Below are 17,214 nucleotides of genomic sequence, written 5' to 3' on the forward strand. Positions count from 1 at the left end.
CTACGAGCATTTTCTTTGGACTTCCAGCTGGAATTCAAACAGTATTTTACTCTGAATTTAGCAGTTGGGTTAGTTCTTAATGGTATCAAGCACCCAAGACAGATGACACCAAATTCCGGCCAACTTCTGTTAAGGATAAAGTGGCAAATGAAAGATTCAGACATGCTTTTGTCAAAACCTGTCCCGTTGCAAGTGAAGAAACCCAACGTAACCCAAACATACCTATTATCACAATAACAGGAGTACTCAGAATGGAAACATGGTTGCCCACAGAAGTACCTTATTCTGTTTCATCAATAAAAGTTTAATTAGTTAGTGTAGAGGGTCTAAGCCAATGCTTTTCAAACTTTGGGTCTTGAACCACTGGAACATAAAATAAGTTTAATGGATCATCACCGGCATACTTAAAAAGTAGAAAAGAAACTAGCAGAGAGTAAAGGTAAGTATTGCTTCATGTGAGCTTTGTTTCAGCCATTTATATGCATGTGTATATGAATCCTGAGTCTTGCTGTGTAAAAGTGTGTTTCTTCCTGGGGTAGGCGTGGTGGACAGGTCATTAAACTCCAAACCATAATCGAGAGGCCCTTTGACTGAGTCCTACCCACAGACATGTTTTGTTTGGCCCACACGATATTTTTTTTTCTTCAGAAGAAGTCTCGCTCTATCGCCCAGGCTGGAGTGCAGTGGCGTGATCTTGGCTCACTGCAACCTCCACCTCCTGGGTTCAAGCGATTCTTCTGCCTCAGCCTCCCGAGTAGCTGGAATTACAGTTATGCACCATCAGGCCCAGCTAATTTTTTTGTATTTTTAGTAGAGACAGGGTTTCACCATGTTGCCCAGGCTGGTCTTGAACTCCTGACCTCAAGTGATCTGCCCACCTCAGCCTCCCAAAGTGTTGGAATTACAGGCATGAGCCACTGTGCCTGGCCACACACAATATTCTTTAAAGAGAAAGTGAAATCATTTGCCAATATTTAAACATCTGGAGATGTTACATAAAAATCCCTATTTCCAGCTGCTCTTGAAAACTGCAAGGCCTGGCAACTTGACCTGCATCCCTCCGTGGAACCTAGGATGAAGGACAAAGTAACTCTTCCCTTTAGGGAGGGCCATGCTCTGTAGTTTGCCCCAGGCTCCACTCAGGTCACCTGCCTGATTCTCGGGGCATCCATACGTCTGACCCCAGTTCTAATCATCCTTAGCTCAACGTGACCCACAAAACGCCCCTACTTACCTCTCCTTATGTCCATTGCTGTATGATGTGGCCAAAATGCTAAACTGAGCTGCTTGCAAATCCTCAGACAGGAGGCATACTTTATTGCTTCTGTTTTACCCACTTGAGTGCCTTTCTCGCCATCCTCTTTTTATCCACTATTGCATTCCTGTTCATCCTTCAAAGCCCAGTCCTCCATGACCATCCAACAGCATTCATCACTTTCTGTCCTGCAGTCCCATATTACTTTCATAGTTCCCCTTTGAGTACATTTCACTTTGTATCATAATGACTTATCTATGTGTGTCTGTTTCTTGCTAGAAAGTGAGTGCTTTCAGGTCAAGAACTGCATTTTATGTGTTGCTATATCTAGATGGCTTATCTCACATTAGAGTCTAAAAAAAATTTCCCAAATAAGAATAACCATCTCCCCAACCCATACACCTCATTCATTCACTTATTAGTTCATTCAACATTCATTGAGTGCTTACTATGGAGCAGACACTGTGTAATGAATATAGGTTGAATCAAACACCATCCCCAACATTAAGAAACCTACAGAACTCCTCAAATACCAATCTTAAATGCCCCCTTTTCCATAAAGCCTTTTCTGATTCCCTTGGGACTATAGCTCTTCCTTCCTTAGAACCCCCATAGAAGATTGTTCACCCCCGTTCTATCACCTGGTGTCCCCTCCATTTTGCATTCTCCATCAGCATCCCTCTCAACACCTGCTAACCCATTCATCCACTAAATGTAGGATCTTTCCAGTGTGTCGAGTTATTCTCGAAGTGCCTCACAGATAAGAGACCTCAAGAAAATTGTAATGTGATCAGGCCACTACTAGAAGCCCTTCGCTATGGCTCATTGCTATTTCTGAGTTTTAGGCTAGGACCTCTACACATGCCAGAAGTGGTAGCACTTTCCAGGTAAGCAGGGACAGAGGGGCATCCACTCCTTCTTTAGAGCTCAGCATAACTGGGCTCTCGTCCTGCGGACTCCAATCCCCATCAGTCCTAAAACTGCTCCTTGATGGCCATTCAGAAGGGGTCCCTTAAGTGGCACATGGCAGCAGTCCAGTGGACACCCAGCTAGCTCATGTGTCACTATGAGATGGTCCATGTACCCAGGGACCCATAGCCCCTATCATTTTTCCAGGAAGGGAGTACTCAGCCTTCTCTCCCATTCCCCATCAGACACTCCAATGAGGAACAACCTTGCCACCTTTTCCTATCATCCACTTTTCTATTTTTTTTGAGACAGGGTCTCACTCTATTGCCCAGGCTGGAGTGCAATGGCACGCTCATGGCTCATCGCATCCTCGACCTCCAGGCTCAGATGATCCTCCCACCACTGCAGCCTCTTAAGTAGCTGGGACTACAGGAACACACCACCATGCATGGCTAATTTTTTTTGGGGGGGGCGGGGAATTTTGTTTTTTGGAGAGACAGGGTCTCACACTTCCGAGCTCAAGTGATCTGCCTGCTTTAGCCTCCCAAAGTGCTGGGATTATAGGTATAAGCCACTGTGCCTGACCCATTTTTCTTAATTCTTCTTAAACTTTTCCCTTCTCATGTTTCAAATAGAGAACAACAGAAATAAACAGAAGAAAAAATACAGACTACTAGAACACAGACAGAATGCAGTTGACTCGAACAACACGGGTTTGAACTGCACAGATCCCCTTGCAGACAGATTTTCTTCTACCTCTGCCACCCCTGAGACAGCAAGACCAAACCCTCCTCTTCTTCCTTCTCCTAACCTGCTCAGCATAAAGACAAGGAGGATAAAGGCCTTTATGATGATCTACTTCCACCAAATGAACAGTAAATATTGTACAGTGGTAGTAAATGAAACACTCCAAGCCTAAACAACATATTTCAATTCCTCAAAGATTAAAGAGGGAGTGGTAGCCTTTGTGAGCCAAGATAGCTGATTAACTCTTTTCCTTTTTTTTCCTTTGTTTTCTGAGACAAGGTCTGGCTCTACTGCTCAGGCTGGAGTGCATGGCGATCTCAGCTCACTGCAACCTCTGCCTCCTAGGCTTAAGCCATCCTCCCACCTCAGCTTCCTGAGTAGCTAAGACTATAGGCATGCATCACCAGGCCTGGCTAATTTTTGTATTGTTAATGAACTTTTACTCAAAAATTCCAAACAGCTCTACGATTCCAGGTAAACATGCTCATCTAAGTCTTGGAGACATAGGAGTGATGCCTGCAGAATATGCACACCTGTGCCTTCATTCTGAATTAACATTGCCTTCTCCAAGTCACGCTGAGCCCCAACTCGTCCCCATGAAAAAGTAACTTAAACTTCCTGCCAACCTTTGCTCCCAGTATCATATACTGACAGCAGTTTCTTGGCCACTGGGATCTCACAGGTCTGCTTCATTATGAAACATGGCTTTGTTTCATCCTGCTGGAGAGCCAGAGTGACAGTGATGTTCCTTACCTTCTTTTTGCCATCTGTGCATGGTGAGCAAGATGATATTTGCAAAGGGGAATGAAGAAGCTACTTCTATAAAAATTTTGACTTACCCACCTGTAGGGCTGGTCATTTTACCCACAGAAATGACAGATTACCTGCACAGTGTCAAAATGTGGTCCCTGAATCAAGAACATCAACATTATCTGGGAAGTGTTAGAAATGCAAAATCTCAGGCCTTCTCCCAGACCTACTGAATCAGAAACTCTGAGGGCAGGGCCCAGAAATCTGTGTTTTCACAAGCCTTCCAGATGATTCTGATCCCAGTTGAAATTTGAGAAGCACTGTCCTAGACAGTAATTTCCTTAGAAGTATTAAAAAAGCCAGGATCTTCATAGTTAAATGCAAGTATTCAAACAAGCCAGCCTGTTTGATTGCAACAGGGACACACAAACTCACCCCTGGTCCACCCCCAGGGGACATTGGACCATAATAACATTAATTATGTCAGTCTGAGCACAAATACAATGTTTCAGAGAAAAGAGGTCATGCATAACAAATTTTCGCTCTCCCCACTGTTCACAAAATTTGCCCTTGAATACACAGCTCCTGCCAGTTTGGGATAAACATACCTCTCGGTATGAGTCACCATCAGACAAACACACAATGAAATAGGAAGCTGGGCTGGTTTTTACTGTGGTGCGCCCGGATCAAACTCAACCACAATGGGAAGAAATCCTGCACCACTCACTGATCACTGAACCTTCTGAAAAGTTCTCCAGCTCTTTAATGCTGGCTCAGGAAAACACTCAGCACTTTGACTTTGGCATAGGAGAAGCCAACAATACCAGGATCCTCTTTCTTGACCCCTAGGGCTGTGAATGCGATGGCAAAGAGGGCCACCTCCTCAAAATGAATCAAATGCCAAGATATGCTTCTTGGTGGGGTGAGTCTCTTGCAGTACATCTTCTGCAGGAATTTGGAAAAGTCAATTTGTCGTTCTTTAAAAGAAACTCTCTGTGATGCAATACAAGTTGTTCATCCTTCCTGGTCATTTGGCCTGGCATGGGAAAGGCAAGAAGCAATACCACCTCCAAAGTCTGACAGTAGCTAACAGTAGATGAGGCCCAACCTCCATTTCAGATGCCCACTGTCTACATATTCTTGACTCCATTCCTGTCATCAAAAATTGCCCTCAAGAGCCTTGAACACATTCAAGTCAATGTATTCCTTCTCTCATATTTATTTATATTGTAGAAATGACATCTTTTTCTCTCTGGATAAACATTTTTTAGACATCAATTAGTTGGTGTTAGAGGGCAGGAGATTTGCTATGATTTTTTTTTTTTCTTTTAAACATGTGAAATCCTTTCCTTTAGCTTTGGAAATCCCATTATTCAGACAGTACTTCTGGAGTGAAGCAGAGCCACACTTCCTGGTAAGAGTAACACTTTCATTTATAAAATAGTACGAGCAATTCACACTTGGATTGGTTTCTCTCAAGCAGAATATGATGACAAAAACTGGAGCACCCCTCCCCACAAAGATGGGAAATTCACAGTTGAGTAGTGTGAATGTCACTGATCAAGAACAATTTATTCTGAAAGTTGTAGCCTTGTAGTGTCTCCTTTAATCTATCACTTCCCTTTAGACCTTACTTAGGAAATGACCTTGTTGGTGGTATCCCCTTTAAAAGATTGGGGCTTTTGAAGTTAAGACAAATCCAAGGGCAGGTAGGGGTGAGGCATTAAACTTCAACCCGTGGCTAGGAGTGGCTAGCATATGTGAAAGAAGATGCCTGGATAGCGACTCAATAGTCATTGCACACATGAGGAATTATTACACCACAGTGAAAAACCTACTGTTCTTAGCCTTTCCTGAAGATGGAATAGAAGTGGGCATTGACTACACCAGGCAGCGTGCATGCATCTGAGTGGGTGGTGTCTGTGTGGGTGTGTGTTTTGGGAAGGCAGACAGCATTAGAGGCAGCAACACTTCACAGCTCCTAAGGTTGTTTTACAAGACTGCATATGAAGTCAAATACTTGAGAAAAAGAGCACTGTCCTAAGTTGCACAGGTAACAACTGTTGTTTATCTGGTGTTTACTTAGGTGCACAGAGTAATTCTAGAAGAATTCGCAGAAGGGATGCGCCTTCAAGGAGCTCTATAAGGAAGCCAAACTTGAGTTAGATCTTTGATACATACATAAAAGGGGGGGTACAGTATGTCTCACAAGGCAGGTAGACAGTATGACTGAGGTTAGAGCAGAAAATACCACCCCTGTGGTCATTCAAAAGGTAAAAGGGCTCAGGGTGGACATTAGCACTGGTTTTGGAGCCAGATAGGCAGAAAAATGGATAGAAAATTTAGCTTTTCTACATGCTAGCTAAGTGATCTCTGACCTCCTGTGAGTCTCCTTTCCCTCACCTATTAGGGGGAAGATACTACTTACCTTGATGGGTTCAAAGATTAAAGACATTGTATATGAAGCTCTGCCATTTAGTATGTGTTCAATCACTGACAGATTTAATAATAACATTAAAATGAAAATAAAATAAGATTGGCTTAGAAGAACATTTTTTTAGAAGTAAGCAGGGAGGAGGAATTTTAAGGTCTTGAGGAGAACCCCGCATGACAAGCAGGAAGCTTTGAACCTTACCTTGTCATTTATTTGGGTTTTTGAGCTGGGAAATGATTCAGTGTCCTAAAAGGATAACTTTGGTGCCAGGGTGTAGGTCACATTTGAGACACAGTACATCACTGTTCTCAGGAGCTGCCAAGAACAAGGCTGCAGTGGCTTTTGGATGTGGCAGGAAGAGGCTACTATCAAACCATAAAGGGTGCTAGACCCAGCAGCTTGAGGCAGAAAGGTGTGGTGTTGGCTTCCCTGTTGATGCCTAACATCTGAATGCCTCCTGTTATTCCAAAGGGAAAGCAAGGCCTGTTTCTAATGTTATCTTCCTTAAGGTAGATTGTAGCAAGTTTGTACAAATCGGCCAAGAAATCTCAGAGTCTGCCTAAGAGGTATGAACTGGACTACTCACTTCTGATCACTCCCCAGTCCTTTATCCCGAACGCTGGCTTAAGGTCTATAAAACTGAGCTCATCTCCTTCCTCCCACCGACCTCCTCCCTTCCTCTTCACCACTAGAAACTCTCTCCCATCCACATCCGATTCCACTCTGCTCCTCTTCAGTTCTCCTTCCCAAGCCTGGCCACATCTAACACTGATGCCTGCGTGTAATGGGTTGGACTGCATCACCCTCCAAACTCATCTATTGAAGTCCGAACCCCCAGTATCTCAGAATGTGGCCTTATTTGGAGATAGGGTCTTTACAGTGGTGACCAAGTTAAAATGAGATCATTAGGGTGGGCCTTAATGCATTGGGACTGGTGTCCTTTTAAAAAGGGGAAACATGGAGTCAGATAGGCACACAGGGAGAATGCCCTGTGAACATGAAGGCAGTTGCTTCTATAAGCCAAGGAACACCAAAGATTACCAGCAAACCTCCAGAAGCCAGGGAGAAGCATAGGACAGATTCTCCTGACAGCCCTCAGAAGGAACCATCTCAGCCAACACCTTGACCTCAGGCTTGTAGCTTCCAGAACTGTGAGACAATACATTTCTGTGGTTTAAGCCGCTCAGTCTGTGGTACTTTGTTGCAGTGCCACTAGCAAACTGATACCTGAGCTACTTGGACTCAAAACTTTAAGATCATTTGTTCTGAATCCTTCTCATTACAATCACCCAACCTGTTGTCAGGCCCCATCAATTTTAATATGGTGGCTTCTCTCAAATCTATCATTCTCTTTTCATTTCAATTTATTATATGTCCACATATCCACAGTCTTTAAAGCCTCAGTTTAAGAGCTGCCTGCTTCAGGGAGTCTTTCCTGATCGGCATACTTGGAAGCTAAGTCTCCCACCTTTGACCTGCCAGAGCACTGTACCAATGCCTCTTTAAACATCTACATAATATTAGTTATTTGTGAGCTTATTTACTTCCTCGACAGGTGGTAAAGAAGCAAAGGGCAGCTGTTGTATCTTCTAAACCCTTGAGAGCTTTCTGAGTACCCAGCACTTTGCCTAACACAGAAAGGGCAAGCAGGAGATGATAACAGAATAGGGAAGTTTCCTGACCAGAATGGGGCTTACAGAATCCTAAAGGAAAAGAAAGAACTAAGCTAGAACATCTCTGTAGACATATCTACTTTGATGAAGAGGATTCTTCCATTTTCAACAACTGAAATGAGCTGGGAAATAAGGCCCATAAACAAAGAGGAAGGCCTTTCTTAGGCCTTCTGCAGCTTTATTATTTGAAGCATCTGTTTCTGCCAAAAGCTAAATGGCATCAAGGAGGAGCTGTGGTGGTCTGATTGATTTTCCATACAAATTGTTCACATCTTAGCCCGGGCATGGTGGCTCTTGCCTGTAATCCCAGCACTTTGGGAGGCCGAAGCGGGTGGATCACCTGATGTCAGCAGTTCGAGACCAGCCTGGCCAACATGGTGAAACCCCATCTCTAATAAAAATACAAAATTAGCCGGGCGTGGTCGTGCACGCCTGTAATCCCAGCTACTCAGGAGGCTGAGGCAGGAGAATCACTTGAACCTGGGAGGCAGAGGTTGCAGTGAGCTGAGACAGGGCCATTGCATGCCAGCCTGGGCAACAAGAGTGAAACTCTGTTTCAAAAAAAGAAAAAAGACAAATTGTTCACATCTGTCACCCTCTGTGCTCAAGGGAATCCATTGATCTAAACCTTAAAGAGAACTGTGACCAAGGTGTCTTAGCACCCCACTGCTCTCTACAGCTGTAGTTCTCAAACTGGAGCAATCCTGCTCCCCAAAGGGCATTTGCTAATGTCTGGAGACATATTTGATTGTCATGAGTAAGAAGTCAGTGCTGCTGGTATGTAGAGGTCAGGATTGCTGCTCAACATCATACAATGCACAAGACAGAATCACGAAGAATTATCTCTCAAAATATCAGTGATGCTGAGGTTGAAAAACCTTGCTCTAGAAAAAGTACTTGCCTTGTGGGTATGCGTATGTGTTCGTCCCTACACACATGAATGTCAGGTGGAAGGTGAACATCCTTCCACTTAGACACTGGAATGAGTTTCACTGGGTCCCGCTCTATCCCAAAAGCAAGTTGGGCCATCCAACAATGTCAGAAAACTTCCAGGAAACAAAACAAAACAAACAAAAAATGATGTGCCTAAACGTAAAATTCTATTTACCTTGAAGTTTGTCTTGTGACTAAATTCTTAGTCTTTTCACATGGTTCCCAAACCATAAGCATTCTTTATTATTTAAAATGAGTGTTTATAGAGCTTAATCTCTAATATTTGCTTATTTTTATTTTCTGTAACAAAAATAAATAATAAATCCCTTTTGTATTCTTAAAACTTGCACTATAACACCCATTAGCTAGACATTACAGCTTTTTAAATGAGTATAGTGGGCCTCTGGAGTATAGGTTGACGAGCGTGTATTTAGGAAGGCAGTTATTGACAGATAAACCTGCAGAAATCTCCTGTGCTTCTTTGTTACAGGATACAGCAAGGGTAAGGTACCCTTGAAGACATAAGAGAAATAACCATTTCATCAAGATTCCGGAGTCAATAAGTGTCTGCAGCTGGAAGTGAATGGGTGCCTGGTCAGGAGAACAAAAGATAATGAGGCCAAAGGATGTCAGCAAATGCCACTCCACACTAGTGGAGGCAATCAGCCAGCGTGCTTTCTCTCCTGCCCATGTCAGCCCCGAACCAGGTATTTTCTCCTAGACAGAAAACTATGAGGCAAGCCAGTGTGAGCTCTAAGTGGCAAGCACAACAGGGAGTCTATGCCACTCCTCCTTGGGCCGGCCAAGTTCCTCGGGATGGACGTTGCCAGGACCTGAGCCTCCTCGAGTTGATTCCTGACAGCTCCACAGGGAAGGAAGGAGCTAGGCTTTTCTGGGAACAAGAAGAAATGGAGAGGATTGGAGAAGTTTCTGAATCAAGAAGGCACAGGTTCTTGTTCCTGCTCTGACAACGGGCCAACCTGTTTTGGTTGTTTGAAGATCTACAGTGGGGGAAACACTAAGCTATGCACTGGAAAGTTAAAGATGGAGACATAGTGCCACTTCTGAAAGGCTCCCCATCTTGTGACAGAGATAGCAGCTGTCAACACACTGGCAATTGTGGTCTTTCATCCACTACATGGTGTGATGAGACACAGAGAATGAGTGCTTTGTCCACAATCTGCTGTGTGACCTTGAGCAACCTACTTACCCTTTCTGATCCCCAGTTTTCTCATCTCTAGGATGAATGCCTGGACTAAACGATCCCCAGTGCCCTTCTCACTTTAAGGGCTATGAAGAAGTTCCCTTTTTCCTATGGAAACCCTTGTGTACCTACCGAAAACAAACAAACAAACAAAAATGAAACGAAACGAAACAAACCTGCCTTTCTCTGTTGACGGCTGAGGTCAGTGCAATCAGAAAGCAGTGGTGTGGACTGGCACAGACCTCAAAATACAACAGAACAGCCTTTAATCAGTGTCTAAGGGTTAAGATAATACTAGTATGTGACCTCTTGGTGGCCTGTCCAAAGTGTTCCAGTTAGAAGGTGGCCAGCGACTTGTAGAGCAATGTGAACCCAGGCAATCTAAGCTTTGGGAAGTCTCCAAGACTTAGAAAAAGAGCTGCTATGTGAGGACTACTGATCTATAATATATACCATATATAGCAAGGCTAGGTCTTCCAAGAGTCCCGCAAGAATGGAATGAAGAAATGGCTTTCTAATTCCCTTTCCCATCACTCATAAATTACTCATATCAGGGAAACAAACTCAAATCCATTAGCAACAGACATGAGCGCCATGTCATAGTTGGGTGGGAGCTACAAATGAAGAGATCTGAACTGCAGTAAATGTCAACATCTGTGTTTGGTACTGAGGGTTCCTGGAAGCACCCCCAAAAGAGTGGAAATATTATTAGAAGCACCTTTATTCACACCGAATCATTTCACTCAATTACCATTTACTCACTGAAAAACCAAAGCTACAGCATGTGATTACTAAAGATCTATAGGAGCAGAGTGAATAGAGCAGAATCATGTTTCTCTTTTGTCCTGAGGTGCAGCCTTTACACTGTTAAGCTCTCAGGATCCTGTATGTCAATCCATTCATTAATATAATAGAATCAAACTGAGTTTCAAGCAACAAGGATCATCTTGAGTTCAGCATTTTCATCTTAAATCTATTCCCTATAGTAGCTTTAAGATAAAGTAAACACAGATAAGTCATTGAAATGGTTCAAGAACGCCCTGAAAGAGTAGATGTCCGTGTTTGGGGAGGAAAGAATGTCCCCATGGTAAGAAAATGTGACAATAAATCTAAGTGTACTAGACAGCAAAATTAAAGAGTGGTTATCTACATTATAAAATCATTTGGTGAAGGTCCCTAAGACATAATAAAAGAGAAAAAAATAAGTTACAGAAAAACGATCATAGAATGATTCAATTTTTATATTCATATGTGTCTGTCTCTCTCTAATTCTGGTCTACAAGGGTCTAGCAAGATACACAGTAACTGTTAACAATTTTATCTCTAGAGAGGAGAGGGGAATTGAAGCTGACAAGGCAGAAGTGAGGGGCTTTCACTTTCCCTCCCTATCCTCCTGCAACGTTTTACTTTCTTAAGACAAAGTGTGTTTATATATTACTTGAATCACTCAAAACAAGCACTGCGGTGTTCTTTCACATTTCCCGGAGAAACAAATCATTTCAACTATCATTCAATTCTGAAAAATGTACCTTCCGTTTCAGGACCACGCCTAGTGCATAAATGATGTACACCTGTTCAGGCCACACCTGTCCTCTCCCTTTTAACACTCTCCTTGTGATATGATGTGGTTTCCTTTGCCATGTGCAGCATCCTTAAAAAGGTGTTTGGAGGAGTGATTAGGGATAATAGTGAAATGACAGGTTATACACGCAGAGCACCTGAAGCCTTTAAAACAACCCAGCTTCTCCTTTCAGCCGGATCTAGCGAGGCCTGGGCATGTCCCAGCACCACACAGCCCAGCCGTGGCAGGAAGGGCCCTTTCATGACATATCTTAATTAACTTATTGATTGGTGGGGCGTGGTGGTAAGAGAGGAAGAGAATGATGGCTGGGATGGGGGACAAGACGGCAAGTCTCAAACACAACAAAAAATTCAAAATGCAATAGCAATCAAAAGAGACACACACCCCAGAGCTCAGCTGTGCTCCAGAAACAGGATGTGCTCCCGATGCAGTGGTGAAATTAAAGATTCTGAACGAAGTCTGGGTTCGATGGAAACCCAGACTTCACAATACGGAGCTTCTCAGACCGAGAACATGTCCGCCCGGCTGTCGATTGATCATTCCCCGTTAGGTGGCCGAGCCCTGCGGTGCCATTCCAACTTCTGCAACCATGCACAGTGATCGATATTTATAATTACCTTTTTCCTTCACCATGGCAACCGGGTCCTCCGACGAGCAGGACTGAAGAAGGAACGAGGAATAAACTCTGGGAGTGGAAGCGCGCCTCGGCAGACAGATCCGCGGGCGCTGGGGCAGCCAGGAGAAGCCCCGGCATCCGCTTGTGAGGTCCGGGGCTGTGGTCTCGAGTCCCGCCCCGCCTCGGCGGGCCCCGCTCCCACGCCCGCCCCGCGATCGCCCCCGCGCTCTTCTCCGCCCGCCCGCCGAGCTGCAGCCGCGCCCAGCTCGGGGACTCTGCCCTGCGGCTGAAACCACTCGCTACAGCTGCTGCTGTAACAAATGCAAAATTCCACTGTCCTAATCTCTGGTCACTGACACCACCTTGTATTCCTCGCACCGAGGACGGGCTACGAAAGGCTCCCGAACGCTGGCCCCCTCCCACAGTCTGATAAATGATTGCCAGGAGGAGGAGGACGGAGCACCAGCTAGGGACGTTTCCAATAAGTAAAACTAGTCAATGGTTAGCTTATTGGCTCCCTGTTACAGTCGCTTTCAATTTTTACTACGGCTTCTTTCAGGCAAACTGGATAAATAAAATTGGCCTTAATGTAAAACAAAAACAGAATAATGATGCTAATGGCAATTTCAAGTTCACTTTCTTATGAAAAATGAATAATGACATTTGGTTTGCACGGCTGCTCCCCGTTATAATTTACCTGAATGGGGAAGGTAGAGACTGAGAGACAGCCGGGGAAGAGGATCTTTCAGGATTCTATTCCTTATCCAGGATCCAATTCAGGATCAAAGTTAAAATCTGATTTATCCATTTAGGGTGGATTTTGACTTCCCCCTTCTCCATCTGTTTCATCGGAGTTTTTAGACAAGCCCCTTGGATGTGCATATACCAGGGAGGAACTCCAGTCACAATTAAGGGACAAACAGCCTCATCTAGTTCGGTCCACTGCCAGGATCAGCCTAAGCCTGACCCCACAGCAGCAACTCCTCAGGAGGCTTTTGATTTCTGACCCACAGGGTCACGGGCTGTCCTGTGACCTGTCCTGCTGTTCTGTGAGCTGAGGACTTCTGGTTCACAAAGCCAACACCCACCTGACTCCAGCCTCTGTCTCCCAAATCCAGCTCACCGGGTCCCGACCGCATGCCATATACATCCACCATGTGTGAGAAATGGGATGAGCAAGAGACAAAAAGACAGACATCACAAGGCAGAGAGAGCAGCAGATGGCTAACACATCTTTCAGAACCAGAATGCACAGCCAGTATTAGACGGTATTTACTGCAAATATTGTAACATGTTGAGTCTAAGAGAGCCAGGGGAACCGAAAGGAATGAAGTCAATCAACCTGCCTCCTCTTTGACTCAGAGGGTGTGTATGGCTGAAATAAACTACATTTGGTGGGTCTGGGGAAAAGGGGGGAAAATGCCCATTTCTTCACATTCATCTTGGGCAGGTCTTCATTGCTGGTTTTCTGATGTGTAACAGTAGCACAGCTCAGGCAGCTGTGACATTCCTACATCTGTGACTCAGGGCTTTACTATTAATAGCTTGGGTGTCTCAGGCTGTAAGTAAGAGCTAAGTCCCCTCCAGCCCCTGGGTTGTCTTTTCTATGACAACATACTTCGCCCACACCACTCCCCGCACCCATGGCAGCCCCATAAGGTCATGTTTTTCCTAAGTCAGCAGCCAGCTGGAGTGTAAGCACTGAAGAGCGTTTAAGCGACTTCTCTAACCTCCATTCATAAATATGAGCCAAGCACGAGAGCAGCTCAACTTCCAGTCCAGAGGGATGGCAGAATTCAAGAGCATCCAGGAAACAAGCCCTTCACGTTCCCCAATTTTCATGGCTAAAACTGCACTTGTCTACTTTCCCACTCCTAATCACCCTCAGAGCCTTTAAGGAGATGCTGACAAGCAAAATTAACTGCAGAGAGCTGGAATTAGGCTGTGTTGTGAGCCTAGCAGGTGAATCTATTTTATTATATTTTTGCTGCTTAGGTACATCGGCATCTCACTTAAGCACTTGTCTCCAAAGCTCTCATGTTATTCAGCCCAAAGCTAAGGAAGCAGCTTTCTTTCTCTTTCCTTCCCCCACACCAGCCCCCACTCCTCCTCACCCCTTCCTTGCTACTATAATGTGACAGTAAAACACCATTGGTTTCTAGAGCAAACCCGATCATATGTAAGTGTTCCAGATATTGTAAATGCCATTAGCTCAATTTTTCTTTTACTTGGGATAGCAGTTTAAAACTCTGAGATTTAAGTTTACTAACCAAATTGGTCTCTTATTACAGTTCTGAACCTACCTGTATACCTTGGTGGATAAATCACACAGAAACAGAATTTGGAAAGGCTCTCTGGCAGCTTTGGAGACTAAGCTGGCAGAGTAACAGCTGGTGCCTATTCATTTTCAGAGAAGCCTTTTCTAAAGGAAAATACTACATAGTGGTTCAGAGAGATTTTCCCCCCGCCTGTGTTTTCCATGGAAAGAATTTTCCTGTGCCACAGTCAAAGTGAATGAGTCACCAGCATTTAGTTGCTAAGTAATAGTCACACGGCAAAAGTCCCCCCGCCAATCAGACGCTGCTACTTTGGGATAAAAGTATCCACTCTGCACTTTTAAGATAACCAAAGAGTGTATTACTAAAGTTATTTTTGGAATGTGGGAGAGTAAAACAAATTGTTTTTGCCTCTTTGCCTCAGGGCAGAATTGCTAAAGAGCTTTAAGAACAGAAGCAAAGCATAGACATTTTCTACTTTACAGCTAAAGCTGCAAGAAGTGCAGCAAACTACATCAAGAATAAAAATGAAATTTATAGTTCATAAGAAAGAACTTTTTATTCTTATATCTTGAGATGATTTCCAAAGAACTTATCTCAATCTCATTCCACTCAGATGACATAAGTCTTCATAATATGGACACCAACCCACGGTTTTATTTGTTGTTTTCTGCCCCATCAGACTGACCCATTGCCTCCTTCTCATTCACTTACACATAAAGCAAGGGTTGTCCACAAGTGACCAAAGGACAGAAACCATTTTGTTGGAGAGAAAAGCTTGTTAGCATACAGTCACTCTTGGCAAAAATTCAAGCGTACATCATTTCAGTAGCGATGCCAATTAGGAGGGAAATGTTACAGCTAGAAACAAGCAACCCGGCAGAGTCCACTTCCTCATAGCTTATTCTCCTCTACAGAGCCATGGGTCACTTACTGTACGTGCACCTGTAGTGCAGGAATTTCAGGATCCCTCCGTGGGACTGGAACATCAGGTGTCCAGTTGCTACCCCCCAACACCACTGGACTCATTTTTGTTATTGTTGTTTTGAGACGGAGTCTCACTCTGTCACCCAGGCTGGAGTGCAGTGGCACATCTCAGGTCACTGCAACCTCCGCCTCCTAGGTTTCAAGAGGTTCTCCTGCTTCAGCCTCCCGAGTAGCTGGGATTGCAGGTGCGCCACCACGCCTGGCTAATTTTAGTATTTTTAGTAGAGACAGGGTTTCACCACGTTGGCCAGGCTGGTTTCGAACTCCTGAACTCAGGTGATCTGCCTGCCTTGGCCTCTCAAGGTGCTGGGATTACAGGCGTGAGCCACTGCACCCGGCCCCCACTGGACTCTTTAGCTAAAAGCATGCTCAGAATCCTTTCTAGCAGAATTCAGCCAAAAGAAACCTGGAGAATGAGTTCCTATTTGCTTTCTACTTAGTGTTGGCATCAATCAATCTCATTTCAGAGATTTATGGGACACCTGCTGCGTGCCAGGTACTGGGCTGGGTATACAAAAGCAAGAAGAGAGAAACCACTGCCCAGGAGGTGCTCACCATCTAGCGGAGGAGATACATGCACACAAATATTCTCAATGAAATGAGGAAGGTATTAAGACAGGAGTAGGCACGGGGTGCAGGGCAGTGCTGAGTCCAACCTGGGAAGTCAGAAGGGGCTTCCAGGAAGAGTAAGGAGGTACGTAATGACGGGTCAAGTGCAGAAAGAGGGAAAGTCATTCCAAGTGGAGGTAATAGGGCAAGAAGGCATCCAGTAGTTCACTATTGGTGAGGAGCAGGGAGAGGCTCAAGATGAGGCTGGGTGACAGGTGACAGAGGGCCCTCAATGCCACTCTAAAGAATGGACCTTAGAAATGTTGTGGTTAAAGTCTCAAACCTAAGCTACCTATTTCTTTCTAAATGGAGTTCAAAGGCTCTGGCTGCATTTCAAGGTACAGCATGATCTGTTTCCAACCATATTGCCTTCTGCCTCCATTTGGGTTGTGTTGGTGTGTGCATTTCTGGTGTTTAGCAGACAGCTTGACATGGAATGAATGCATAGGAAGTGTCTATTCATTTATTTAAACATTTCCCAGGTCAACAGAATAAAAAGCCATACATGTCTCACACACAGTATTTTAAGAAGTACAAGGCATCTGGGATTGGCTTATCCCTTCTATTGTAATGGCTCCAAGTTCACAACTAGGTTGTAAGCTCTCTGACGGCAAGGAGGGTTTCATTCACACTAGGCTGATACGAGTGTGGTTTGCAAGGCTCGGCGCAGTGGTGCATACCTGTAATCCCAGCACTTTGGGAGGTTGAGATGGGTGGATCACTTGAGGTCGCGAGTTTGAGACCAGCCTGGCCAACACGGTGAAACCCCATCTCTTCCACAAATACAAAAACTAGCCAGAGGTGGTGGCGTGCACCTGTAATCTCAAATACTTGGGAGGCTGAGGCAGGAGAATCGCTTGAACCCAGGAGGCAGAGGTTGCAGTGAGCCGAAATTTCACCACTGCACTCCAGCCGGGGCAACAGAGTGAGACTCTGTCTCTTTAAAAAAAAAAAAAAAAAAGAGTGTGGTGGTTTGCAGATCACCAGGGATAGAAATGCAAGGGGTGCTTCAAATGCAGATACCTGGTCCCCACCTCAGGTCTGACTGATAACTCAGATTCTCTGGGAAGGAGGCCTGAGTGGCAGTCAGCTTCTCCGGTGACTAAGGACCCCTTGCTAATAAGCTGGCTTGCAAAGCACGAGGATAGACTGAGATTTACAAACAGCTATATACCATGCCATCAGATCTGAAAAACAATCCTTATACTCTCTGTTGGCCAAAATAACAATCAGCTGGAC

General features: G+C 44.6%; 1 protein-coding gene across 11 annotated transcripts in view; it reads right to left on the reverse strand.

Moving 5' to 3' along the window:
* ABLIM1 (actin binding LIM protein 1) overlaps positions 1-17,214 on the reverse strand; it is a 390,799-nt gene that overhangs the window by 188,691 nt on the left and 184,894 nt on the right. Inside the window, exon 1 of one of the 11 annotated variants that reach the window (XM_055352216.2) lies at positions 12,105-12,423. The exons of 8 other annotated variants lie outside the window; for them this stretch is intronic. In XM_055352216.2, coding sequence (XP_055208191.1) covers positions 12,105-12,120 — 16 coding nt within the window. In that variant the 5' untranslated portion in view covers positions 12,121-12,423. Of the gene's footprint in view, positions 1-12,104; positions 12,424-17,214 lie in introns of those variants that run through there. 2 more of the 11 variants (XM_055352217.2, XM_055352219.2) reach the window with 2 other exon arrangements.

Source organism: Gorilla gorilla, chromosome 8 (assembly GCF_029281585.2).
Source record: "Gorilla gorilla gorilla isolate KB3781 chromosome 8, NHGRI_mGorGor1-v2.1_pri, whole genome shotgun sequence".
NCBI classification, from domain to species: Eukaryota; Metazoa; Chordata; class Mammalia; order Primates; family Hominidae; genus Gorilla; species Gorilla gorilla.